Below are 27,466 nucleotides of genomic sequence, written 5' to 3'. Positions count from 1 at the left end.
CATGTTGATCACTGGTATGTGTGTGTTTGCCTGTGGGATAAAAGAAAAAGGCACAGAAGGAAGCATTCCTCCATGGCTGCTCTTTTTAGAAAATCTCCAGAGAGCAAGTGTTTGTTCTTCCTGTACACTGAGATTTTTGAGGCGGTGGGGGGTGCGCCTCATTGGCGACCTTTATGACATTTTGGGGGGTGAACAGGAAACTCTAGACCCTTTTCCTCTCCTTTCCCTCCAGTGAGCAAACCTTGTGCCTCCTTTAACTTTTAGCAAAAGCTTTTGCAGACTTTGTGTCTTTGCTGCAACTAAAACAGTCAGCAGCCCAGTTACACTGACACATGTCGTCTGTTCTATTCAACACATGCTTGGATATGCTTTAAGCAAGTTGTTTTTCATCCAGTGCTGCCCTCTGTCTAACCACGCTCTTGCTTTTAATGTCTCATTCTGTCTTTTTCTTTTTGAATAAGCTGTTGTTGTGTACAGAGTCGGGTTGGTTATTACCAATGAGAGAAACGTTCTCGCGCTTTTAATGTTTCGGAACAGCTACGTAAAAGAAAGCCATCAGATGGCAGAGCTTTTCGTCTGGTGGAAACGTTCCCAGCTGGAGGCCTCTGCCCAGCTGTGATTCAGTCTAAAAGTTGCCCTAAAGCGGCAGAGCAGATTCCGGATCAGCTTGGTGCTCTCAGGAGGATTTGGGAAACAGAGATAAGACATTGCACACCAAACAACTCTATTTCAAAAACATTTACCAGAAGAGTTGACTCTAAAACAGTTGCGATAGTGATTCTGGGATAAATGGACCAGGCCAAATATACAGTGGTGCTTGAAAGATTGATGGCCTCTTTCTGTGATTTACCGTATTTCTACAACGTTTGACCTCAAACATCATGGTTCCACATGACCCAAAAACGCCCAAAGTAGAATAATAATGAGACGGACATATGTGAGCGTATGTGAGTGGGCACTCAGTTTTATTTCAAAACACAGGATTATGGAAGTATTTAATGATCATGTACGAGCTAGCCGTCGATCGTCTACAGGTTGGGGTTCTGAGAAAGGAAAACACTTTACTTGGTCATAAAAACCTTTTCCCATTTGTGAATCACGCTGGATGGTTCGTCTTCGTTAATGCGGGACAGTTATACCAGCAAAATCTAACGGAAATTTCAGACTTTCTGTCGGTAAACTGAATCTTGGAGTGAAGTAGGTCAAGCAGCGACTGTTCTACCAAAGGATGATTAAAGAAGACCGAAGGTAATTTTATGGTACGATGACCGGGATTCTTGACATCCTGGAGTCGTCACTTTATTTGCCTAACAAAGAGCAACCGCAGTGCAAGTCTTCAACAGTGAAATGCTTCTCTCAGTACATTTAAAAACGGAAAAAAAACATATTTCAGGCGTCCTTATCAAGGGTCGCCTCATATGAGGTTATGACCCTCCATGAGCTCCTACGAGCCATAGCCAAATGATGAGGTCTAAGGTCTGAGGTTTTTTTTTTTTACACTTGCAGTTCAAACTGCATGTCAGGTTGTTTTTGGGGGTTGTGTGGCTGGTTCCAGCAGCTGCAGTTGTTTCTAATCAAATGTTTAGCAGTTTGCAGTCTAATGATTAAACATGCATTTGTAAATGTAGGGGGTAGAAACGGGTGTGAAATCAATCCAAAAAGCGTCTTGTGAATGATAATAACCTGGTTATGAAGGCGTTAAAGACCCGGGATAAGTTCTAGCCTGTATTTATGCATTTATGTCTTTGTTGCTCCCCCGAGGCGGGGCAGGTGAGGAAAACACAGAGTGCGCAACACGTCCACGTCAAACATGAAACCAGTTCGACCTGTTCTAACTTGTGGTGTTTCGAAAGTTTCCACTTGTAACTATTTTTGAGTTCAACTTTTGTAAAAGGCCTATCTCAGTTTTTCTGGTGTTCACAAATGAAATCTAAACCTACTTTGAAATGAGCTGATTGAAGCCGAGTCTGGTTCATGTGGTGATTGAATCTCCCCCAGGTTCAAAGGTCAAACCATTTGGTAGTTCATCCACTCAGTTGAAATATTGCTGCATGAATCTTATGGCGGTGAGGGTTAAAGTCCCATAACTCACTGTGGGATATGATGCTTTGCAGCTTTTTCGTTTTTGGTTAATTATCAACTAAAGAAAAAGCTTTTCCGTAAACATGTCGATTGGTAGGGCGTGGCCATAAGGCAGAGTTGTTTTTCTTTGTATAACTTGTGTGAAACGGTGGCATTTGTCCACTTCGAAAAAAGTCAGCAAGTGTGACTTTGCTTTTACCAGCCACAGGCGAACTTGGGTCAGCATTTGTTCTGGAGGCTGGTAATTCCCCTTCTAACCTTGCCTTCCTACCTCTTCCTCACAGTAAAAGCTTTTCATCGTGCAGCCTGTTTGTGCATGTTTGTGCTGCAGTGACCTCACAGCCCTCAGGCTGCACATATGCACACACATAGACTTCAGTCTTCACTCAAACAATGATCTGGCTTGCTGTGCATGCTCACTCAGTCTTATGACAGGGTATGACTATGGCTGACTTGGGTGTATGACTAGCGCGAGTCTGGGTGAGAGAAGGAAGGCAATAGCCATATCTTATGCTTGCTGTGTGGTTTGCTGACGTCTCACGTCTTTTGCAACTTGTTGTGGTAACAAACTACTCAGACTGCACCCTTTGGCCTGAGGGACACACAAAAGCACCGCTTCTTGCAGATATGACCATACAGGCAGCAGCATTTATGTACATGTACCTGTACTATAACAAATAAAGACAAAGTAATGTAAAGAAGGCATCATAAAAGTATGTTGTCTTTATCTTTATTGCATCTACAGTTCAAATATGGTTTGTTTGAGTGGCACTCACAGCAGTGCGTGAACTGCAGCTGTGCTTTGTTATCAGAATATACGTGGGCCCCTCCCTGCAGTTTTATTGAACTCTATCTTATCAACTGTCTGAACCTTGAAACTAAAACCCATCTCTGCTCAGTGCAGCATTCCTCGGAAACACCGAGAAGGGAGGGCAGGAGACACAGCTGGGTAGATTTCTGAAGAAGTTGGCAGTTAGAGTAATGAGAGAAGGATAACTTTAGATGTGGGATGAGAAAGGAAGACGAATAGAAAGAAGAGGAGTTTGGGTTGGGGGGCATGCGGAAGGGAGTGGAGTTGCGAGAAATGGAGAAGGAAGGTTAGCTAGAAGAGGAACAGGGTAGGAGGGCGGAGCTTGTGGGGGAGGAGGAGGGAATACAGGAACTAGAGGGCGAAAGAAATGCTGGTGAAGAAAAAGGATGATATAACATGGGAGGTGGTTAAACGTGGAGAGAGGAGGAAATTAGCATTTAGTTAGAGCTGCTTCCCAGCTTAAGTCCTTGGTTTAGACCCTGGAAACATGAGTGGAGCCTCACATTCACACATTCACAAAACTGTCCAGAGAAGTTCTGAAAACACGTCAATCAAATGTTTCTAATATCAGTTCAAATGAGAACAAGACATCGGATGAAATGAAAAGGGATCTTAACTGGGATGTGCGAGCAAGGTGTGCTGTGTTGCTAAGACTGATTTACACAGAGCTGAGGTCAAGTCTGCTTTATGCAAATGATGTTCAGTGACTGCCACAGGCTTCATGCTAGTCACTGAGCTTAACAGGGCATGAGCGTGAAGGTAAAATACAACCCAGGATTCCAGCTGATCAACAGTCCTGGGTCTTCTGGTCATATTTTGCACACTTGGTGAAAGGCAGACCAGTCCAGCACCCGGACTCCTCTACTTGCTGTTGTAATAGATACAGTATCTAGCATTGTCTTGCTGAAATATTCAAGGTCTTCCTTGAAAGATGTCAGGTTTTAGAGAATATGTCTCTACCTTTCAGCATCGAATGAGCATTTCCACGTGTGCCGTTGCCAGTTCCATAGGTACCGATGGGGTCAAACTGGAGCGCGAGGCCAGGTATAACCTGAACAGGTCGCCAGTCTGTCAGAGGGTCACCGCGGAGACGAACAACCATGAACACCCTTCGCTCACGGTTCGCACTTTTGCCACACAATAGGAAGGTTTCTGGTTCGAATCTGTCTGGGTCCTTCCTTCCGATTCTAAATTAATGGTAGGAGTGAGTGTGAATGTGTGTGATCGTTGGTCTCTGTGCTGCTCATTTGATAGACGCGATGGCAGCTGGGATTGATTCCAGCCGCACTCAGCTGTGAATAGGACGAAGCAGGTTTAGAAAATGAATGGACTGTAGATGATGGAATATTCAGTCTATTTGCAATTTGATGTTGGGGAGCTTTATTCTGAAACTGCTTTACAATTTGTCGACGCTGTTTTTCCCCCAGTTCGATTGACCTAATCTTATTTTGATCTAAATTTCACACGGCATCGCAGCTGTTTTTGGAGCTGGGGCTGCAGAGAGGAAAATAGATGAAGAAGTAGGCGGAGCAATGGGTGGGATGCCAGTGGTGACAAAGGGAGGACAGGTCTGTGTGTTTTAGCTGCAGTGCTGCATTATGAGGCTGTGCAGCGTTGGCAGCAGATTCACTCACACTGGAGTGAAGATGCTGAAAGTGTTGAGACACACACACACACACACAGTGGTGATGCTGCAGTGGGGAGTGATGCTATCAGCACTCTCTTTCCACATCGCTTTGCATAAATTCTAGTTTGGGACAAGACAGAAGCTAAATGTAACCAAAGTGTAAAAGCATGTGCTGTAACATTTTCATTCCACATGTCTTTGTAGGTACTGCATAGCTTTTATTTAACTCAGAGAATAGTCGGCGTTGTAGCATCTGTGGAACAACACACAGGAAAAAAAAGATCAAAATAGAGGTTTATTGCACTGTGTGTCTTTCTTATTGTGTGCCCAGACAGTCTAATCCAGCTCTGGTCGACCAGTGGCCATAATACACACACACAAACACACACACGTGCGCCCGCACACACCCGCTATGCACAAAGTCGCACACACATCCACAGGGATCGAAAGTGCAGTGACCTGTTGTTGAAACAACTCTGAAATACCTTTCTTATTTTCTGGTTGGCTGGAAACATGTAGTTTTTTTCTTTTTCTTCTCAGTAGCTCCTTCTCTCACATTTTCCCACATTTACAAGAGGCAGCTCAACACAGCTGTTACTGTTTTCAGCCACCAGGCAGCTGCCACCTTCCTCCTGACGGACATGGAAACACTTCAAGGGTCCACGGTCCATACTGCAAGGTTGTTTGGACAAGCTGACACAAGCATAGAGATCTGGACAGCTGAGTTTGTGTTCCTGCACCTCTGCTTTCTGACTCCGAACAATGAACTCGTGTAAAATGAGTTCATCGTAAGAGTCGTTTACCAGGAAAAGTTCCTTTTTTGTAAGGTGTGAAAATGACCATGTTTTACTAAAGATAATTAGCACTATTTGATAGTATGCAGACTTATTGCTTCACTTTAAAAATACAGTTTTTTCATTTTAAATTTTTAATAAAATCATAATAAACTCATATTCATCCTGTTCTTACGTTCTACGTGTTATTTTAAATCTCGGTCATAATTATCCATATGGATCGAATTGATACGTTCCAGTTAGTAGTACTATTGAAATACATGTTTGCATTTACTGTTGCAGACCTGAGGTATTTTTTAAAAAGTGTTAAAAGACACAAGAATAGTTTGGATATTAGATGAAAATATCCGATAGGTTAAACCTTCAGCTTTTATTGTGAATGATTTGTTTGTTTTTTCACTTTTTCAGTGTAAAAATGAATGATAACATAAAATCTTTTCAAAAATCTTTTATTATTATGTAGTTGCATTTTATTTTCAAAGTTTTTTTTGAAAGTCTTGTCAAAAGAATGATGACAAACTGGTCCAGGTTTGAAAGGGAGCATGCGTGTCGTGTCTGGTCTTCATTGGTTAAGTCGGAATTTGGTCAGTTGATGGCTATTTAGAAGGTTTTTATCACTTTGTTTTTTCGAGTCCTGAGCCCGAGCATCACAAAGATGATGTGATGTTGGGAGGACATGAAGATGGGTGGATGCAGCCAAGAACGCCGAGTCATGCTGTCACATGACAGCAGATGATGAAGAGATACCCCGGAGTAAAGGCACTTGGTGTTCGGTTGTGTGTGTGGTTCAGGGCAGCTGCTGTGTGGCGTCAAGTCGCTTCATCAACTTTCTGCTGTAAGCTGAAAATGAAATTGGTTCCAAAACATGATTATGATTAACCGATTGATGTGACACTGAAGAGGATCTAATCTATTTTAAAGAAAGGTTTGTTCAATAGCTCAGCATCGTGGTCTGTGTACGGTGGAGGAGCAACAAAGATCCTCCCATCACGATGCAGAAGTTGTTTCTGTGAGTGTTTCTTTGGATGCACTTCTGGTCGAACGGGCTTTTGCATTATTGATCTCTTAATTCCTAGAGGTCTCTTTTTGGTTTTTTTTTTGGGCTTCCTCCTCTCTTGAACCCCCCTCTCTCGTCTCAGGAATGCATAGAACGCTCTTATCTCTGCCCATGCAAACACAAGGGTGAGCCAGCAGCAGAGGTTGAATTCCTCTGCAGATCCCAGGCAGACAGACCACAGCACACACATCCAGACGGCCTGCAACCATCATAGGCTCTTATTTTTACCATAAAATCTCCCGAAAAGACTGAATTAAACTGTGGACCACTTATGGCCCCGTTTCACCGAGAGATGCACCAACTAGAAGTTTCAGGACTGTCAGTTATTGTGCAGACTCATCGCGTCACTTTTTAAATACAGTTTTGAATGGATAACATCAGGCATACAACTTTATTTTGAGCTACTTTAATAAAAACACCATTGATAAGTACAACTAACCAATTCAGAGAATTAAGAAAAGAGTAAAAAAGGCCGATAATACAAGCAAATGCTCATTTTGGATTTTAAGAATTCCTATTCTTTTTATACACCAATAATCCTTCATTTGTCTGTTTGACTTTCCTTCCTCATAACATGCAGACACAGTATATTGTGTGTGTGTCACTTATCCAGGCAGCCAGCCTCTAGACACACAGTAGCCATTGATACCTCCTCACAATGCACCCTCACAGGCAAACACATGGGATCACAATGCTGCGGCTGCCGTACACACTGCTTTATGTATGCCTGTGCATAAAATCCTAATGACAAGGAACAGACAAAAGACAGAGCTGTTGGCCTCCACACAGGCCACAATATGAATACGCAGTGTTCACTCTCACAAGTCTAAGTGGATCTTCCAAAGCTCGTATCAAGAGGTCCCGGTCGAGCTGCCGGGCTGAAGCTCTCACAAACCGATTTCCCAGGTTACTGCGAGCCATCCTTTTCTCTCCTTTAACAGCAGACGACACTCATGTATTTTACAGTGTGACTCGAGCTAAACTGATTTTCTCTTTGTTCTCGTGTCTTTGCACACGCCCCTGCCTGCACAGACTCGCTTTGTTCTCACTTTCACCGGCCGGTTTGGGTGTTGTTTTACCGCTGGAAGGTGGCACATGCTCTGACTGATGATTAACTGCAGCATTGCCTTAATGGCTTTCAGATCGTTTCGAGTTGGCCGCATTTCGTGCGTCGCTCTCACCACGAAGAAAATTGAAAGACTGAAATATTCAGTTTACGCAAACATTTAAATACTTTGTGATGAAACTCAGTATCTTACTTTATCTGTGGTTTTTTAAATTTTTTTTATTGATGCCTCTGCGATTTGACTGCATTTGAATGAACTGGACAAAAGTAAGAAAGCACACATCTGTCCATAAAAGGTTCACATTAAATGTTAAAACTAAGGCACAAAGTCTTTAGAACTGTCTGTGGACTTTCAAGACTAAATTTAGTTAAAACACAGATATATTTGGAAGGATGCAGGGATGTCAACAACCAAGCCTGTATGGTCAAGTAGCCACAAAGAAGCTATTTATTACTCTCTGAAAGGTACAAGATGACCTGCTGGGAGTTTATCAAAATGGGAAGTGCCCTAGGTCTTATGTAGATGGAATACTTTTTATATGTCTAACTGATTAACAGAAGGCCATCTGTGTCAGTATGTGTAGACTGATGAGAAAAAAGAACTGAATCTTTTTTTTTAAAATAAATTTAGAAACCTGGTTGTAGGACTGTCCCAAGAAGAACTGAGATCACTGCCTTTTCTACCATCTTCCCAAATCAGTGGCATCTTTCTGTTTTTCCCCTCTCAATTTCAGGAAGGAAACGCATACAATCCCGTGTTTATTTCTGCATAAGAACTCATATTCATTTCCAGGCTTTGACTGTCACTTCCTACTTCCTCCACCACATCTGCTGTGAACGATCGGCCGCAACAATGGCTCGACAGGATGCTGCCATGTCTATACTGTGTCAGAGGTGCAAGAGTGGCCCCACAGGTGGAAGATTGTCTCTCAGCTCCACGCCCCCCCACACACACACATCCATGATGCAGCTCGCATGGACGTTTCCCTTCTGACAACAATTTGTCTATATTTGTAAGCCATGGTCAGGGGGGGATGCTGCTCTGCCAGATAGCAGAAATCAGATTTGGTCACATTATCTGACATGGGCTGCTTGCCAAAAAAAAAAACGTCACCACCTGGCTTTAGCTTGGCAGATGCTTCAGATTATCAGGTCTAACATCAGCTGTGTTATCTGCTCCAAAAATGAGGTCAGTTGACGACCAGAATGTACTGTTTTTTTTTCCCGTCGATAGATTTCCTTTTTCCTTACCCGATGACACGACCCTGTTTCGTGATGTCAATGTCTCGATTCATCTCGAAGCGACCACGAGTGTTTCAGGGAGCATGAGGCAATGTTTTCACGCGTGAACCGGCCACCACGGTGTCCAGATCTTAACTCCATTGAGAATGTTTCGGATGCGACATGACATGAGCTTGTTATGGCGTAATCGAAGCTAAAGATGCTCGAACAAGATATCAATGTGGAAAGCAAAGTTTAGTCTTATAGTCACTGCCGATTTTAGCCACTAAAGTGTTTTCTTAAATGAAATGTTGTCTCTTCTCAGGTCCTTAATGCCCAGAAAGCTGGATACAAGGCAGCCATTGTTCACAATGTGGACTCTGATGACTTAATCAGCATGGGATCCAATGACTGTAAGTTAACACGGGGCCCTCCTCCTTCACCTCATGTACACAAACAAGAAATAAATGTGTATCATCTTGTCTGGTCAGTCAGCTCTATTAACTCAAGGCCCAGCTTTATCTCTGTTTAGTGATGCCACATCACTTCTCACACATTGTTCTCACTGACAGCAGTCACGAATGATCCCAAAAGCCTCTTATCCTTGTTTTTTTAATGGTTTTTTTCAGGAATTTTAACATGCTAGTTTTACAGACTCGGGAACATCACGTACTTCTGGTTTCACCCGGTTACTGAAGGTGGCCTCAAGATGTACTGGTGTGCTTCAAGCAAATTGCTTTATTGCACAGTTAAACAGTGTCTAAACCTACTATTCTGCCACACTTTTCCAACATCAGGGTTAACCTTTTACAATGTCGAAAAGATTAGATCCAAAAGTACATGGGCCCGTCTCAGCCAAGGTTTCCGCGTCCTTTCTTCACACACCTACCAAGCAAGAGCAACACAGTTCATGTTGTTTTTTTTTTTAGTTGAAGTGACTGAACGCCATCAAAAAAAACCTGGGAAATGCAGTTAAAGTCAGTAGAACACGGACGTGTTGAGTAACGACTGCATTGTGACGCAAACAACTCTCATTCATGCTTTTCTCTGAACACAACTCTCATTTTTATGTCCGATTTATGACTTCTGAGTCGAATTGAGCCTTGATTATTGTTCTCACGGTTATTTATCTGTTATTTTTGTTTTCCCCGCTTTCAGTTGATGTTGTGAAGCAGATAGTTATTCCCTCTGTGTTTGTGGCGGAAGAGACAGCCAACACTCTAAAAGATGACTACATGTATGATAAGGGGTAAGTGAACCCAAATCTCCTTTTTTTTTTTTTCTGGCCAATAGAAAAGGTGTCCTTCTAGCTATGAGTTCATTGTTCTGTCACTGTACAATAATGCCTGCAACGTGTGTGAAAAATGTCAAAGAGAGGATTTATCTTGTGATGATTTGTCTCTGCTGCTGATGTAATGTTTTGCCAGTTAAATGTCTACGTGGGCTCCAAGGTCACAGTGTTGGTCTTATTTTTCTAAATTTAAATCCGCTTTTTGCTGCATGTGTGTGTGCTATATGAGGGTTATTGCCACATCTTTGGCAGTCAAGAGAACGCCAAACATGGTGCTAGTAGATTTTTTGTCAGTGTTGACCAATTTGGCAGCAACAGATTTGATAATAAATAGTATGCCGTGGACGTTCTTGCAGAACCACTTGAAGTGTCAGTAATAGAGGAACCTATGTGGCTGTCACTGTTAAACTGATTCATGTGTCAGCTGTACAAAATGCTGCTATAAAGCAGCCTCTGTGGAGCTCACTATCAGCTTGTGTTAAACGTCCATTTGCTGTCACTCTACCTGTTTGACCAGGGGACACGTGGTCCTCATCCCAGACTTCAGCCTCCCACTGGAATACTACCTGATCCCCTTCCTCATCATTGTGGGAATCTGCCTCATTCTCATTGTTGTTTTCATGGTGGGTATATTCAACAAATCCTTGTCCGAATTTGCAACTAAAGTCCTCTCTAAAGCAACATCTACTTAGAGGAAGATTATGTTTTACCCGTGTTCATTTGACAATGAAATAGTACAGAATATGCACACAGCTCTAATATTGCTCTGGGTAACTCCCTGTGAGATTCATACTTACACACATTGCCTTTATGTTCAGTATCTGATGTCAGCAAACGATTGGATACATTAATAAGAAGGCAGGTCGAAGTGTGGCAGATAATCTGGACTTGTAGCATATCACTCTCTCTGTTATAACATCCTTTTGCGCCATTTGCGTTTTCCACTCATTTCAGAGGTTTTGACTGTTTTCTTTTTTTTACTTTTCGCCGCAACTAGATCACCAAGTTCGTCCAGGATCGGCACAGGGCTCGGAGGAGCCGCCTGCGCAAAGATCAGCTGAGGAAGCTTCCCATCCACAAGTATAAAAAAGGTAGGGAAGCGGTCTCGGACACCTCAATTTGGACCAACACCCACAGTAACAATTAAATGTTAATGATTTCTCATCAGGAATGAGCGCCATCCATCCAACTGTGAATCTGGGAACTGTTGAGTGATTCAGAAGTGTTTACTGTGTCGCGATGGGTTTAACAGATGTGACTATTCTTGTGCACATCTGCAAAAATCTTGATGGTGTAGTTGATGGATGTTCTTTTCTTTGGCAACAGTTGTGTGCCAGGACCTCCACCCTAGTTTACCAGGATTCTCCAGTTTCTCTGAAGCGATTCTTCTGAAAGCATGTTGTTCCACTTGATCCTGACTCTTAACACTTGACTCTCATGGGTCGGCAGTGATGCCGTTTCTTTCTATTTTTTTTACGTGCGGCTTTTTCTCACATGATCTAACCCAGATGAGAATTGTCATCGGTGCATTATGACACATCATTCCTCGCCGGAGCTCTGCACCTTTGAGCTAATCGGATTAATATGGACTCGATTTTTTTCCACAAAGCCCATTGTGGCAGATTAGAGCTCGTCTCTGTTGAGACTGGACACATGACTGATGGTTTGGAATGTAGAGTCGGTCATGCTGGAGGCCAGGCTGGGTCCAAAGTTAACTGTATTCTGCTACAGTGTGTGCTGCTTGTTTGCAACGACAGTTTGGAGGGAGAGAAGAGGCAAAATGTGATTAAGCAAGACGAGATCTCTGCTCTGTCTTATTGTGAATTTAAGCAGGTGACTCAAAACGTCTGAAGCTTTATTTAGATTTTTGTTCCAACTCTAGCTTCCTCTTCTGTCTGAGTAGAAAGGCTAGGCTGGCCATAGTCATGTTTTGAAATGCAAATCCTCTTTGTACTGTGGTTAAATAAGTTTGTCTGTGTTTTTTGTGCCAGCTGCACTTCCTCCGGCAGCTGTATTTTGCAGACTGGAGAGCCCCTGACTACAGTCAGCTGGCCAGGGGAACACCAGGGAGCTTAGGAGAGAAAGGGTGGTGCATGATAAGCATCCCCCTTGAAAAGCTGCAAATTGAGGGGGTTGTCTGCTCCTCCCCGCCCGTCGGTAACAGATGCGCATGCAACACAGGCTAAAAAGCGCTGTGTGTTGCTCGGTGTGTGTCACCTCAGGCTCTGTGGTGTCTGCACTCTAACTCAGGCTTTCCACAAGGCACAGCTAATGTCAACTTTAGCTGTTGCTACAATATGCTGAGGTGTCCAGGAAAAAGCCTCTAGGGGAGGGGCCTCTGCTCTCCTGTCAGCTGAATCAGAGGGTTTGGCAACACAGGAAGTGGATGCCAAATCTCTACCTAATCACCTTTTAAGCCCTGTACTCTGGAGCAACACTAAGTTGGCAAGAAAGCAATGCCCTGATTTGAGCATAGGCAGGCTGTAACAGAGGGGCACTGCCTTTGTTGTCTTATGGGGTGTATTGTTTGGCTGTGTTAACACCAGGTAACACTAAGGCCTCCAGTAATAGGATTTAACAAGTGTTGCTTGTTTTTAATATCTTTGTTTCTGCAATCATTTAAAGGGGAAGTGCTCAAATGTTATACAACAAATTCTCTCACGTCATCTGGAATACTGCATCATATGTGGGAGAAAATATCTGACAGCCTTTTATGTCATTAGAAGCAGTTGTCAGAAGTGATGTCAGTTGGTGTTGAAGACAAAATAAAAATCAGAGCTGTGCAGCACCATTCTTCATCTCATATTCAGTGCCAGGCAGCTTGAGGCTATGTTAACACTGACAGCATATTCTACTCAAATTTGTATTATGGACCCAGCTGTCGGCAGTAATCATCTATACCATGAGTCATGTAAGTGCTGTTGTTTGACAATGAGGAAAAGAATGGGAGGGGGTGGCCATTAAAATGGCTCCGCCGCATCAGTTTCAGCCATTGTGAGGAGCACAATGCTAAATTGGTGAATTGCTGTTTAACAAAACACAGACTGGCTTAGCCTGTGGCAAAAAAAAAAAAATATGTCTACACAGACACTTTGACAAGCTGGAATCACAAAGGTCATCCGAGGCCCAGCTGAGTGGGAAGTTTCTCGTTGCTGCACTTTCTTTGGGACAGCTCCGTGCCAAACAAGTCACTCAAGACTTTCTTCTATCTGGAAACCTTTGGGCTCCGTGCCCAACAACATTTGAACCTCAGCGTGTCTGTGTTCTGCATCGAGTGGGAAGGATGCCTGACGGTGCTTTTGGCCTCGGCCGCAGCAGATAATGCTGAAGTCAGGGGAGTCGGTCATAGTGACCAGGAGCGCTGTGATGCCCTGTTGATGTGTTTTAGAGCCGTGATGCGTTAGAAACCGGGGGTTCACGCTACAGGGCTTTAACCCAGAGTTTTACATCTCAGACAACAGGCAAAGATCTGTGGCTAATCTGCGTTGGACCTGCATCATTGTGTGTGAAGGTTTTAAAAATTAGACTTGTGAGGCTCGCATTGAGGAAACCTGGAAATGGAATATAAAAACATGCAACAAGCATAACAGAGCTTGGTAAATAAACTATTTGCATAATTTTGTAACCTTTATGATGAGTGAAACTTTCCTGCATGACAACTGAAACCACTTTCTAAAGATAAACCAGATGAATTTAGCTTGTGGTGTGTGCCCTCCTGCCACAGATGTCATGTGTGTGAACCCGGTTAAGAAAGAAAAGCATTTCGCATGGTGGTGCACAACGATTCAATCAAAAATCGTGTAGTCTGATCATGGCTTTACCTTCAGAAAAGATCACTGTTGTTTTTGTATTTTGTTTTGGTTCTGAGTAATGTTGGAATTAAGCCGAGTTTGCAGATTGTGTGCCGTGAAGATTCATATCCCAGGTTTCATTTTGACACTACCGTGCACATGTTTGGAAGTACATTTCCCACGGTGCACACGTAGCACTCGCTTGCCTCATGGAGGCTATACTGAAGCTTTGCTTCCAATGAGTTTTCTGGCTGCTGCCATATTGACTGCAGCCAGTAAACCCCGATCCACGTCACCCGCCTAGCATCACATCAGAAAGCAGTACGTGGCGTTTTTTGTGTGTATTTTTGTCCGCTGCATCTCTGCTGGGTTAGTGAGAATAATCAACATTGCGCGATGTCTTTTCTGAGGAGGTGAAGTTGCTTTGTGAGGATGCTTGGCAGGCAGGCAGCTCCTGGGCTGCTGCTGTGCTGGCAGGATGTCTTTCTGCTGATGGGCGAGTGCATCTGCCCACCGTCTCAGTTCCTCTTCACACATTTCCCTCTGCTGCTGCAGTTGTTCATTCCCTCTAAAATATCTAGATGTAGATATATTAATATCTACATCATGTTCATTTTTGTCAAAGGCAGGTGCGGTTGTAATGGTGCATTGCGCCTGATTTGCATCCATGTAATGGGTTTCAGTTCAGTTTGAAATGAATAGCAAAGACACAGAGTGAGTCTGTCTGTATGGATAATGCACATTGTCCTCATGAACAGTACGGTACCATGTAATGATGCACAATAGCAGTCTGAGCCTGTGATCGGAGATCAGTGTCACAGTACAGGATTATGTAATAGCAACCGCCACGGCTGACAGCGTAGCGCCGCTCTGCCATTAACTTGACTTATGCTCTGGGTTTATTGCAGAGCCTTGCGTCATTCCCATTTAGACTGCGAGCCTGACGTGTGGCAGTTGAGTTCTCTGGGCGAGTTTCTCCAGCTGCTGACATCTGACAAACACACATACGACGGCAAACTGCAAACTAACACAGGACACAAAGGGGTTGTTTTTGAGCCTGAATTCTTGCTCTGACCGCTGACCTCTAGTCTGCTCCTCCTCTACGTTTGATGAGTCACTCTATCCCTTCCTGCAGCTTTCTGTGGCAAACCAAAGGCAAGGAGTGAAGCGCATGCACACACACAGCAGCTGTAGTGTGTCAGCCCTGTGTGTGTGTGTGAAGCATGTTGACTTCGGGACAGAGGAGCTCTCTCTGCGTCTCTGGCCTCTGTGCCAGTCATCCTTGTCTGGCCGTTTTTTTTTTTTTGTGACTCAGTTTTACTGCCACACTGCCTTCCTCACTGCAGCTTTGCTGTATACATTCATCGCTCATCCGAAGTTCAGTAGGACAGCGTGGTTCCTTTGAGAGCCAGGAATGCTGGCTGGCTGCACGATTAATGAAAAGTAGAAGAAAGAGGAGCTGCAGTGGCTCTCAGAGTCCTTTCATATTGTGCTACTGGCCCCAAAACGGGAATGTAAGGGATTCCCAGCTGAAGTTAAGTTTCCAAACATGGACTAGATCTTTTCAGTTGGTTGAAAGGTTGAATATTTCCACGCAACTCAAAAAGAGACAGAGTATTAATGAAGACTTGTCTTTAATTTGACTGCTATTGATTCGCTCTGTTGCTCATCTGGACTCTTGAATGGGAACCACTGTTCACGTTTAGGTCACAGTAATGACATTATGATTCCTGGTCAGAGACTCTAGCAATGAGGAGTGAGTAGTGTCCACAGCAGTCCTTGATCAGCCCAGGCGGGGTCATTTGTTCAGCTGGCGCAGACTGTATTATGTTCTGCTACAGAGCGCTGTCACTATACAAATCCTCAGGTTTCATTGAAGGCATCTTGAGCCTTTTAAGTCTACAGGTTACATTTGTCAGCTTTGAAAAGCTTTGAAGTGCTAACAGCTTTAAAAGTGCAAAAAAAAAAACATGCTAGTGTAATGGCATGAGTTTAACCGAAGGCCAGTCCTGCTCATTATCTCATCAGTGAAGTCCACGGAGTTCACCGAGAAAAGTTCAGAAAGCCACAGAAAACTTTCCCTTTGCTTCTCTCAGAATAGCTCAGCTATTGCCACAGTTCAGCATTTCCTGAGTTTACACTGGATACTGGACCCATGCCTGCGTGAACACTCCCTCCCCTTAACCCTGACTCTCCAGCTCTGTCCGTGAGACAGAGAAGCTGCCCTCGAGGACTTTTGGGTTAAAAAAAAAAAAAAAAAAAGATGGGGATGATGGTTGTGTGGATCTTTGGAAGGTGTAAAAACAGAGCTGAAGGAATAAAAACCAAAGGGGTTTCTCTGAAGCAGAGGCTATCGTGTTGACTTGTAATTGCTGGAGCTCGAAAAGAAAAGGAAGGAGGGTCGGGGGGGTGGGGGGGGGAGGAGGGGGTTGGTGTCGACATGACTTCCATTCCTTATACGGTCACATGCAGCCCTGGCACAAACACCGTCCAGTTGGGGAAAATATACTCCTTTAAAGCTTACATAAACACACCGACCCAACGCCTTGCTCCCTCCACCTCCCTTCAGAAGAGGAAGGGAAGGAAAAAAAAAAAAGAAGAACGCTGTGGAATCTGAAAGGGAGTGCACAGATAAATTCCTGAGCTTTCAGTGTGCAGAGAGACCTTGCACCTCCTGTTACTTCAGGAAATGCGAAACTGGCAGCTTAGAAGCTCCTCTGCCTGCAGGCTGAGGACTGTTCTGGACGGGTGAGCTCAGGGACATATTTGGACAAAGAATTGAAGGAAATCGGACTCATGAGGCAGCAGTTCCCAATTGTCTCACACATGAGACAGCTACCCGAGCACAGCGACTGTCAAGGACATGAAAACAACTGCTATCTCATTACAAACAATACAATTTTCTTAAAAGAAAAACTGATAATAATTTACAACTACATGGATCATAAGCGATTGTCTTATATCGACGACGAGGCGAATCAGAATACACACTCCACATTTTGGATTGGCCTTATCTTTCTGTTTTCAATGCAAGGAATAGATAGTTCCACGAGTCGTCTTCTGTCAGACTCCCGCAGTTATTTGACAGATGCGTGACTCTGTCGGCTGATTAGAAATGTGAAGCACCACCCAACAAATGTGTTCAGTCAGAACCTTTAAAAGATGTCATTGCTTTGTGTTTTAACCCAGGGGATAACTACGATGTTTGTGCCATCTGCTTGGATGAATATGAGGAAGGAGACAAACTGAGAGTCCTGCCATGTTCCCATGGTGAGTCTTCTGCACCAGAAACCCAAATCATATGTTTTCTAAAGACCCTGACATGCTGACAAGATCCATAAAGAACCAGATTTCTTTGAAAGATTTTCAGTTCTTTTTTTTTTTTTTTCCCTCAGATAATGGTTAATAATGCCCTGCTAAAATGGCTTAATTTGAAGTCTATACCAAGAAGATGTTAGATTTACTGTCACATCTAATGGGAGATCAGCTAAGCCACACGTAGAAAAAGTCTTGTTTAAAGTAACACCAAATGAACTGATACGCTGAGCTTGTGGAGTTCTGATGTTCTCGTTGTCTGTAGCTTACCACAGCAAGTGTGTGGATCCCTGGCTGACCAAAACCAAAAAGACCTGTCCGGTGTGCAAGCAGAAAGTGGTCCCCTCGCAGGACGACTCCGACTCGGATTCAGAGGAGGGGGAGAGCGGCCCCGACGAGAACGAGGAGGTGTCCGAGAGCACGCCGCTGCTGCGTTCCCTGGCCTCGACCAGCGCTCACTCCTTTGGCACCATGTCGGGAGCGTCCCGCTCGGAGCAGGACCCCGACTCCTCCGAGTACGACGAGTTGGACAGCAGCGACAGCGAGGAGGAGGTTACCGTGGAGACTGTGGTGGTGCAGATGCAGCAGCCGTGCTCCGAAGGCCACGAGCACGACCTGCCTCAAGCCTGACTTCCGTGTTGGTCGTCCCTGATCTGTCACTGACATCCTGCTCTCCCCAACCTCACAGCTACAAAGACTTTTGTTGGGGGCACAAAACAGATTGATCATCCCAGTTCTTCTGTCACTGCCCACAGTACATTGAAATGCTCTTTAAGTGTAGTTAAGTTTTAGTTTTTTTATGCGATTACGAATGAAGCGCTGAGTTACAAGTGTGTGACAAAGAGTCAGTGAGCTCATGACAGGACTGATGACACTTACGTACAGTAGGCTGCTTACTGTACTTTTCTCATAAAAAGAAGTGGCAAGGTCCAGACAAACAATCACTCAACACAAGGTTCAGTACAAATACTGTCTGTATATATATATGTATATCTATATATCTATAGATATACGTGTATATATCAATAGATGTATCTAAATAAGAATTAGAGATCACTGTAAGTGGCATCTTAGCCTTCGATTATCTCCTGTCCATCATCACAACTTGAACCTATGCAGCACCCGTTTGGGGGAAAAAAAAACAAAACGTAAATAACAGCTAGTTGAGCAACATTTAAAGTCACAGCAAAATTGTTTTGCCAATATATGTCTAGCCTGATGTCTGAAGGAGCCCATGTGATTCGTTGTTTCGTGCCACAGTTGATCTGTTACAGTGATTCACGTGTAAGAGAAACTGAAGAGAAATCAGTAGTTGAAATGTATTCCAAGGCATCACATGAAGTTCCACACTGCCCGTTGGTAAACTTCTTCTGGCTGCTCCCGACTTTCATTTAACAGTTACTGGTTGATGAACCACGTAATGCACATTTAACCGATCTCGTTTTAATACTGTTTATAGGATATAAGCAAATGTTCTTTTTTCAGGAAACGACTAGACTTGTGTTGACAAATTGCCTTTTCAGTTGTATCTTTGTCGTACGTTTTATTTTTCCCTGCTCATGTATGTCTTCTCAAACTCACTTCAATAAAATGAGACACTTGAGGAACATTTTACTGTCACTTATTGATTGAAATTTGCCAGCGTTAACCATCTCTGAACAATTCTGCATCCCCTACTTGCATCTTAAACGCTCACGGTGGCATTTTCTGCAACGCCTATTCTCATGTGGTGAAAAGCCTGTTCAAGAGCGCCGTGGCACAGTAAGCAGGTGAAAGTTGAGGGAGCTTTTATCAGATAACAGAAATGTCCTTATTGTGGTCTCCCTATGTGCAAATTAGACATTTGAGGGGTGATCTTAACTCGAACAAAGATTTCATGCTGTTCCCCATCTCCTGTCTGGTTTTAATGTATAAATGAAAAGGAAATTTCATCTATTCCCACACCAAGGGAGGGAAAAACCACCACATTTTAGAGCATTATTAGATCTTATTCACTTTGACTCTTTGGTACTTACGGGACCAGTGGTTCGTGTCAAATGAAATTAATGGATTTTGGAAGGGAGACAATTCCAATGTGAAATGAGCTACAAATAAATATCCAACCACTTTGTAAACTTTTTCTTCCCCTGGGGTGTCTGGCAGAACTAAGTAGGCATTTTAAATTAAAAAAAAAAAAAAAAAAAAAGGTTCAGTTTGTTTTCAGATCCATCAAAGATGCATACAAAGAATTTCTACCTTTTGTTTCCAAAGTGCACTTGACCTGAAAGCACTCCATCATATAGGTTGCCATGAAGGTAGAGCCACTTCAGAAGTATTTAATCCATTATGCTAAACTTTAGGGAATGTTGGTGACATAGACCAGGTCAAAGCACACAACTGAGATGAAGAACTGACAGTAAACACTTGTCTGGTTGGAATAAATTTATTTGATCTGTCTGTAAACAAAGTAATAAATCAATTTATGGCATTTCTTGCTTTATGCATATGAAATCAGATGTATTAAAGTCTGTCTCCCAGATGCAAGAAGAAGGGAAAAAAAATTAAATGGAATAAAGTGGTGAGGAAAGGTAATGAACAAAAACAGCAAACTGAACTATTTCTTCCTTTTTAATATGAGTACACATATCCCACAAGGCCTAAACAGTGGAGCAGAAGCTAAGAGAAAAAAAAAATAATAAGGGCAGATTAAATGACAGTTGAACAGCGGGTAAAATCCATTTTACAACAGATTTCTATGTTATGGCACAGGATACACAGGTTCTGCAGTTAGGTTTGGACACGACAACCACGAGCGCCATCGTTTCAACTCATCCAATGAGTGTCATTTCTATTTTCAAAAGTCAGTTGTTTATCAGTTGGACGTTACAGTAAGCAGTATTGAGCGTGGACCATACCACAGCTCGGTGGACTAGAAAGTAGGCAATTTATTCCACAGTTAAGTAGCATGGGTTTGTACAAATGCATTCGCTTTCCATCATGTGATATTGAGCAGTTATAAGCACCCAAGCTGCGACTACACTTGGTCCCATTTAAAAAATAAATAAATAAAAAAAAATTAACAGTAGTGACAACTCTCCTTTACATGAATAGAGTCAGGAAAACAGTGACTCTGGAGGGAGAGCAGCTGGGTTACGAGTGGTGTTTAACAAGCCGTCTCATGTAGGGTTTTTAGTATTACCAAATTCAAGCTAGGGGGGGGGGGGGGGGGTCTGAAAATTTTGGCAAGAGGAAGCCTGGGGTGGGTGTGTGACAAATTACAGTGGTCCGAGATATGCACAGTCTCCACTCCTGGACATGGAGGAAATAAAGGAAGATATGACGACCTTAGTTACTGCTCAAAAAAAAAAAAAAAAAAACTGCTCAGGTGGTGGAGTGTCTATGGTTGGGTTTGGGAGCATTACATGATATGTACCATTAAACAAAGATGGGAGGAGAAAATCAAAACAAACAAAAAAAAAAAAAGTACTCTACTTCAAATTGATGCTATAGCTTCCATTGAAAGAGCGTTGAGCCAGATTTTTTCTGTTTCTGCTGGTCTTTGTTAAGTTCAGATTTCTCTCGAGTCCTTAGGGGTGGCACAAGTGTCTTCAGGAAGAGGAGGGTTAACCAAAAACAACAAAAAAGAAAAAAGGAGGGGTTAACAAATAGGGTGGGGACAAGGCAGAAATTACAAACTGGAAGTAGTATGAAATGCAACAGGGTGGCAAGGGCAAGTTGCTAGTGTAGCTGGGTACAGGCTGCTTTAGATAGCAAGTTGGCGCAGGCTGTAGGCCACATTAAATGCTTTTTGGTTTAGTACCCCTCCATGGACACCTTCATTCCCCTTGAGAAGAACCAATGCTGGAGTACACAAAGGGAAAAAAAAAAAAGAATGAACAGGCATGATGATATCAAGGCTGGAAAAGAAAAATCCTCATTTCCACCCCAGCTAAATATGGGGCAGAGTCTGAACCCTGCATCATTGGAAATGCTCCTGGGATTTTGCTGTAGGCTTGACAGTTACTTTTTTTTGTTGGCTCATCAACACTGCTAACCAGGGGTACATTCAATATAACAACAACAAAACTGTTGGCATGGGAGATGTGTTGCAAACCCCCACCACACGCACAACATATAGGCTACAACAATAAACAGCGCTGCATCAAAACAGGCTACCATGTTACTGTAGCACAACTAGAATATGAATTACTTAAAAAACAGAAGCAATGCTCACCGCTCAGTGACCAGCCTACAGAAATATTGTATTTCGCCTCTCCCCCTTCACCCTTTGTCCGAATGTCCATTGTATGAACGCCATCAACGAGGAGTTCATCTCGAATTACAGAGCACTTCTTCGACCCCAAGGTCAGCCCGTTGATGAACAATTCCTGTCGGTCTTTTCCCACTAGCCTGTCAATTTCAGAAGGCTGGCAAAAAAAAAAAAAAAAAAAAAAAGCACAAAAGAAAAGATTACCTTGGCTGATTTCAGATTTGAGTTACAATAGCTTTCTGCTCAGTGTCGATTTTGAATCAAAGACCTGAAATTTGACTGCTAAAGATTAGTAGCATTTTTTTGTGGAATTAATGTACCAACTCAATGGCATCAACATGATTAGATGCACATCTCAGACATGATGCAGAGTAAAGAAAACACCTGGTTATACCTCAAACCCCTACTCTGTTTAACTCAAACTTGACTCCACATTGGGAGTAGAAACACAATGTGACACGCTTGAAAATATCAAGTATACTTTTGGACTAAAACCATGTAGTTGATCAAACTAAGGTGCTAAACCTATGCTTACTCTTGGCTTCCATTTCTGGAACACGTCATCACCAAAAGACCCTGACCAGACTAAAGTTGTGCATTTTATGGGAGATCTAAGAACAGAAAGCATTAGCCTCCCTGTAGTATTCCCCTTTTTGTACCATCAATGACAAGTTCTTATGTTCCAGAGGGCTTTGAAAAGGAGTCCAGACGCATATTTGGGATGATTCTGGCTACCACAAACAAAAGTGCATTTCATGACTTTGCTGTAGTTAAAAAGCAAATCTTCATTAGAAACACACAGCATTAACAAAAGATACAGAGCCCTTCGACTCCCATATTGCACAGTCATCGCACACAGGAAAACCTTCAGGGGAAAGGGAAAAAAAAGTTTTAGCTGCAATCGTGACTCCTCAAAATTTACATCGTCGAGCGAAAATGACAAAATAGAGGCTTGAGAAAACGCCGGAGGTAACAAAGTAATTCAAGCAGACGTTGTGGTCGATAAAAATGGCAATAAATGTTAGCCTGCAGCTAACAAGGTAGCCGGCAGATATCTTAATTAGCTTCCATGAACAAGACGAAGAAGCTGGAAGTGCATCAGCCATATCGAAGGAAATGGGCGGTAGCACTAGCATTATTCACAGAAGCCTAATTGGGGAACAGGAAAAATAAGAGACCAACGGATAGTCTGCACGTCAGGAGCACATGTGAGCGCCACCACCAACTTTGCGATTGTACTGTTAGCCGCTAATGGTCTCCAATGAGAATGACCGGTCTGGTTTGAGCTAACCGCGAGCTAGTTTGCTATACAGTCCGAACATTAACTTATCCCGCTCAGAGCAATAACAAGCTTGTTATGGTTATAAGGAACACGCCGCCTTTAATTTTACAAAATTATACAGATCGGACACGTCTTATCCTTTTCGTCTTAACTGAACGGTACCACAAGCAGACACGGCCAATTACCGCTTGTTAGCATTGCCAACAGATTAGCCCCTTTAACTCCAGTTCTCGGGGATATTAGTCGCTCGCCCTGTCATCTCCTGCAGTGGTTTTTTTAAAATGTTTCAAAGAAAACTGGAAATGTCGACAACGTTGCACGCCTGCCAACGCATCTTAAGTGTGACCACCAGATACCATGTGTACCGCACTCTTTCAACAATGCAGACAAACGCATACCATCGGCAAATTCTTTGATAGTGGCACATAGCGAATACTGACCGTTATAGACGCGAAAATGCTCCCTTCAGTACTTGCCCAGACATATTTGTTTTCCGTGTGCCCAACAACGGCTGCGTCCTGGCAGGCGTCCTTTATCAGCAGCGAGCTCAGGTACTCCACCCAGGTCATGTTTGACAATCAGTTCTAGGTTGAAATACGCTGGGTAAAGTTAGATCACAAACGTCTCTTGAACGCCAAAAAAAAAAAAACTATAAGGAAGCTGTATATATCGGTAAAAAAACGACCCCGCCTCTTTCACGCCCAGGTATTCTTCTGGTCAGGCAACGTTGAGAAGCCGCAGTTTTCATCCAGACGCTTGGGTGTAGTCAGCACTAGAAAAAAAAAAATCATTCCGCATGGCCGTTATTCGTCTTTCCGCTTTTATTGCTTGATATAGTTCGCCGCGGAGGAATACCGTGGTTGAATTTGATTGCTAAAAGCTCGGCAGTCTATTTTTTTTTTTCTCCAGTAACTCGAATGTTTTACAACACAACGTAGCTAAGGTTAGTCCAGTCACTATGCTTGTTTGAATTGGTATAAACTAGCAAAACCTCGTTGTTATTGCTCCAGGCTCATGTAAACGTTATTACAAAGTATGGACATTTCTTTTTCAGGCATCATTTACACATTACACCTATAACATTGCAGATGACAATCACCGTGAAAAACAGGGAAGGATCCTGGTTAGAGCATACGGAAAACTTTCCAGGAACTAATGGCACACAATGCCATGCTAATAAATGAATGCACACTTTCGGCAGGACAGCAGCTGAAAAAGTTTCTTATGATATTTAAAGAACAATGTAAATGTGTTTGGCCACCTCAGGAGACTCTGAGGCAATTCATGGCATTTCATTCATATGCGAATATTTCCATTTTAAGAATAGCCTATTCTCCAGGTTGTCCTCCAATGACTCCAGTGACTATCGGTTTATTATTGATTTGCACAGTTTAATATTGGTTTGCACCAATCATATCGTTTTACAGTTTCATAATCATAATAATTCTAAGTCATATTTATTCTGCGAATGTGTATTTATTTTTATTTATTTTTATACTATGTATAACTTTGTCTTATTCTCTATTTTTGTTGTCTATAATATAACGTGGTTAATGTGTGCTTTAACTTGGTTTATGTGTGCTTACTGTTTGCTGCTGCATGATCCAATTATCATTGTTCATTCATTTTGCATAACATTGAAAATGCGGTCGATCACAACAATCAGGGAAGACACGGTTAAACTCCAAAAGATACAATGATTTGCTCAGTAGGGCGCACACTTACAGATGATGTCAGTTATGAGATCACTCATTTGACTTCTACAGGACAGTATCAGGTCACCTATTAATGGTGTTTTGCATGCGTCTGTGTTTGTGTTATCTCCATGGAAACCATTAATAAGGCAACCATTTGACTCTGTAATCTTAACAGAAAAAGACTGCAGTTTCTTTTCTTTTTTTTTTTTTTTACCTAAATAGAAAGATGTCCCAACAGGTCATTTCACATTACTGAAAATCTGCTCTTCTTCTCTTACACAGGTAATATTCTACATCTGTGATGTTCATCCCAGGAAGTCAGGAAGTTTCGCTTGGCTGTTTTAAAATGTTTTGATCTTTTTTTTTTCTTTCCAGTATTGTCAATAGAAAGTTCTAATTGTCAGTATCCCCCCATGGAATGAACCTGGCTGTGGTAAAATGCCTGCGTTAACAGAAGAGTGGATTAAAATGAGTTTTTGTAAAATACTCGAAAAAGTCAACTTATGTGACTCTGCACACTTTCGGCGCAACCATGAGTGCTCGCAAGGGCCGAATAATTGACATGCACAGACCCCTATACAAAAGAAGCATTGCCAGTGAGCTGAAGTTTTATGGCCTTTTACACAGTCTCCTTAATTTTAGACTCTCTGAAGCCTTGCGGTGCAAAACACTTCTATCTTTGTCTCAAAACTTCCTGAGTTCGTTCTCTTTCTGTCCCTGCAGAAGAATGAGTGTGGAGAAAGTTATTCATTGACCATTGCAAGAAGTTGGTCTGTCCATCATTCAGCCACACCCATACCCTGCTCTCTTATTGGATGCAGACTGTTTCCACTGTCAAAACAGTACGACTTTCCACTTCACCACTCAGCCTGTGTGAGTCACAGATACTGAAAAGCTAACTTGTTTGCTTTAGAAAAGGCTTCGTTTTGACCAAGGCCATTAGCAGAGCGTATTGCCATCATAGCAGCTGGATAACAACCTACCTCGGCATTTTCCTTATTTTTTTAGACACATGTGCTCCTTATCTTTCAAGACGTAGAAAACTGACGTGGAAATGTTCTCCTGAGAAAGAAAGCAAAGTGTCCAAACCGTTCTTTGTTTATGAGTTTGTTTTGAAGCGGCTGATGGCGAGGGTTGTTTGCTTTTATGGCCTGTGACCCTATAATGCAACCCCAATGCATGCTTGCAATACACTGTCACAGAAATTATTGCAGAGTGACAGACAGCTCTCCAGTCAATGCATTTTCATAAAAGGTTTACTGTCTCTAATGAAGAAACAAGGCAAGGAAATAAATAGTTGGAGAAAGGACTGGTAAAAAAAAAAAGAAAAAGAAAACAGTCAAATCAAATAAGCTAAACATCAGCATTTAAATATTAGTTGTCTTTCAAGGATAGGGTGAGTTTTATGTCTGTAACTTTCTGTGCAACGGATTTAGAGCAAGCGACGGTGCCATGACAGACATCACCTATTTATGTGTCTTGAATTGTTTTTGGCTTCAGCAACAAAGATCCATAGCACAGTATAACAAATTACATCGATCTCTCTCGACTTGACAACTTGCCGATTTTGGTTTTCCAATACATTTGTCAACAAATAATTATAGGACACCACAGTACTGGCCTTTTGAAATATTTACTATGATATGTCGGTAAAGTCATGCAGGTCATGGTGTATCTGAAGCACTACATGTTGTCCCCTAGTAACTCTGCCCTTCTTTAGCATTCACTGTAACTTTCAGATGGACATTTACAGTCATTTTGATCACTTTCCATCTTTTGTCTTTCACATAAGCCTTTTCTCATCTGCAGGTGTTTACTCCATGACAGCCAGAATAAATTTGTATGAAGATACCCCTGAGGTGTTCCCTCCGCAGCCCCTCTTTGTGACTCTGCCGGTAGCTCTGCTTTGTCTCATGTAGCCGGACCCAAATGCAGTTCAGGCCATGTTGCACCACAATTTGGCGAAATGACTTCATTCATGAGCCCGGCTCACTGGTCGTACAAAGCAGCAGCAAAATGTTTCAGCCATGTAGTTGAAAGCCCCCTAAAGGTTGATATGCATTTGTGTATTTTCAATAAAATGTACAGCAAAAAAAAATTTTCCGCTCATGAATGGTTTGTGCACTTGGGAACTTTGGGTAAATCACACAATTTGGTATTTATTTTACTTTAAAATTTAAAGCTAGATTGACCATAATTTAAAATAAATCCTTTTTTTTGGTCTTTCCTTCTTGGAGTAGTTTCAGTGCAGCGCATGAAATATTTAGCAGCGTCAGGTTAAAAAGATCGAGCACCGATGCTGCTCTTTTCCTCGGAAATGTCTCCTTGTTGCTAACCGGGTCCCACGTTGTCACAGACAAAGGGAATCAATAGCAGCCAAGGCTGGAGGAGAGCAGGATGCGCCATTTGAGAGATACAGTTGAAAGCTTTGACAGATGAGTACCAAGACAGGATTCTCTTTCAAACAGGAGTGGTTATAGCAGATATCTATCCTACAGGGTCAGAGGAGAGATGGAAAAATGCCATTATCATTCAGAAGCATGTGTCTTGCTCACTGCACCCTAAAACTTGTGACACTGGCTTGTGCGGTGGCAGTAACCTTTGCTCCCTGAGAGAGCTTGGCAGGGCAGATCAAAAGTGGTTCATCTGCACAGCCAGCGGAGTCCCTCTGCTTGTGTTAGACACAGCGGGACACACAATGAAGCAGTCTTTTCAGAGGCATGCACTCCACCCATCCGTGGAATGGAGCTACATCACCGCTGAGGACGTCACACACATGCAAATTGACCCCGAAAAGCACACACCCACATTCTCCCATATGAACAGAATTGTAAAATGCGGGCATGCAAATGCACACACACTTGTAAAAGGTAAGTTTCCATAAACCTGCAAGGCGCTGAGGCCAGAGGGCTAGTTGGGATTTGAATAGCGATGATGCGGCCAGGGAGCCTCACATGCAGCACATAGCAAAAGAAAATTCTTGAGAAATTTGTGACCTTGTTTGTTTACTGTGCAGGTTTTTCCATTTGGTTGGTCAATAATTTAGTAAACTGGAGACATGAGACTAAAAACGTCGAATTCGATATATTTTTAAATGTACCAATCAAATCTTAGATACACACTCATTTGTGCAAAAAGCACCTCCTGGTTGCCTTAGTCACGCCTCATAAAGCCTGCCTTGTT

General features: G+C 42.7%; 2 protein-coding genes across 2 annotated transcripts in view; one reads left to right on the top strand and one right to left on the bottom strand.

Annotated features, from left to right (window-relative positions):
* The window catches only part of rnf13 (ring finger protein 13), a 34,463-nt gene extending 15,799 nt beyond the window's left edge, over positions 1 to 18,664 (top strand). Inside the window, exons 5-10 of the mRNA XM_072389361.1 lie at positions 8,984 to 9,071; positions 9,817 to 9,907; positions 10,467 to 10,572; positions 10,947 to 11,040; positions 16,930 to 17,010; positions 17,321 to 18,664. Of these exons, the coding sequence (XP_072245462.1) occupies positions 8,984 to 9,071; positions 9,817 to 9,907; positions 10,467 to 10,572; positions 10,947 to 11,040; positions 16,930 to 17,010; positions 17,321 to 17,685 (825 nt within the window). The 3' untranslated portion in view covers positions 17,686 to 18,664. The remainder of the gene's footprint in view (positions 1 to 8,983; positions 9,072 to 9,816; positions 9,908 to 10,466; positions 10,573 to 10,946; positions 11,041 to 16,929; positions 17,011 to 17,320) is intronic.
* Positions 18,665 to 19,458: 794 nt separating this feature from the next.
* On the bottom strand, positions 19,459 to 23,346 carry LOC140311814 (profilin-2-like). The gene is made up of 3 exons (XM_072389360.1): positions 23,027 to 23,346; positions 21,269 to 21,461; positions 19,459 to 20,895 (listed from the first exon to the last, which is right to left on the bottom strand). Exons 1-3 carry the CDS (start codon positions 23,153 to 23,155, stop codon positions 20,798 to 20,800), a joined length of 420 nt encoding a protein of 139 aa, XP_072245461.1. The 5' UTR covers positions 23,156 to 23,346; the 3' UTR covers positions 19,459 to 20,797.
* Between the last annotated feature and the right edge of the window lie 4,120 nt (positions 23,347 to 27,466).

The sequence above is a fragment of the Leuresthes tenuis genome, unplaced genomic scaffold (assembly GCF_036924035.1).
Source record: "Leuresthes tenuis unplaced genomic scaffold, fLeuTen1.0.hap1 SCAF_7, whole genome shotgun sequence".
In the NCBI taxonomy this organism is placed as follows: domain Eukaryota; kingdom Metazoa; phylum Chordata; class Actinopteri; order Atheriniformes; family Atherinopsidae; genus Leuresthes; species Leuresthes tenuis.
The sequence above is the reverse complement of the archived record's forward strand: the minus strand, read 5'-3'. Positions and strand labels throughout refer to the sequence as shown.

Bases quoted from the DNA above. Each gene is read 5' to 3' on its own strand.
- LOC140311814 (XM_072389360.1), bottom strand. From the start codon at position 23,155: ATGACCTGGGTGGAGTACCTGAGCTCGCTGCTGATAAAGGACGCCTGC. The intron at 21,462-23,026 runs GTCAGTATTCGC...TTTTTTTGCCAG, and splicing joins GCATTTTCGCGTCTATAACG to CCTTCTGAAATTGACAGGCT. The intron at 20,896-21,268 runs GTGAGCATTGCT...TGTGTACTCCAG, and splicing joins TGTAGGCTGGTCACTGAGCG to CATTGGTTCTTCTCAAGGGG.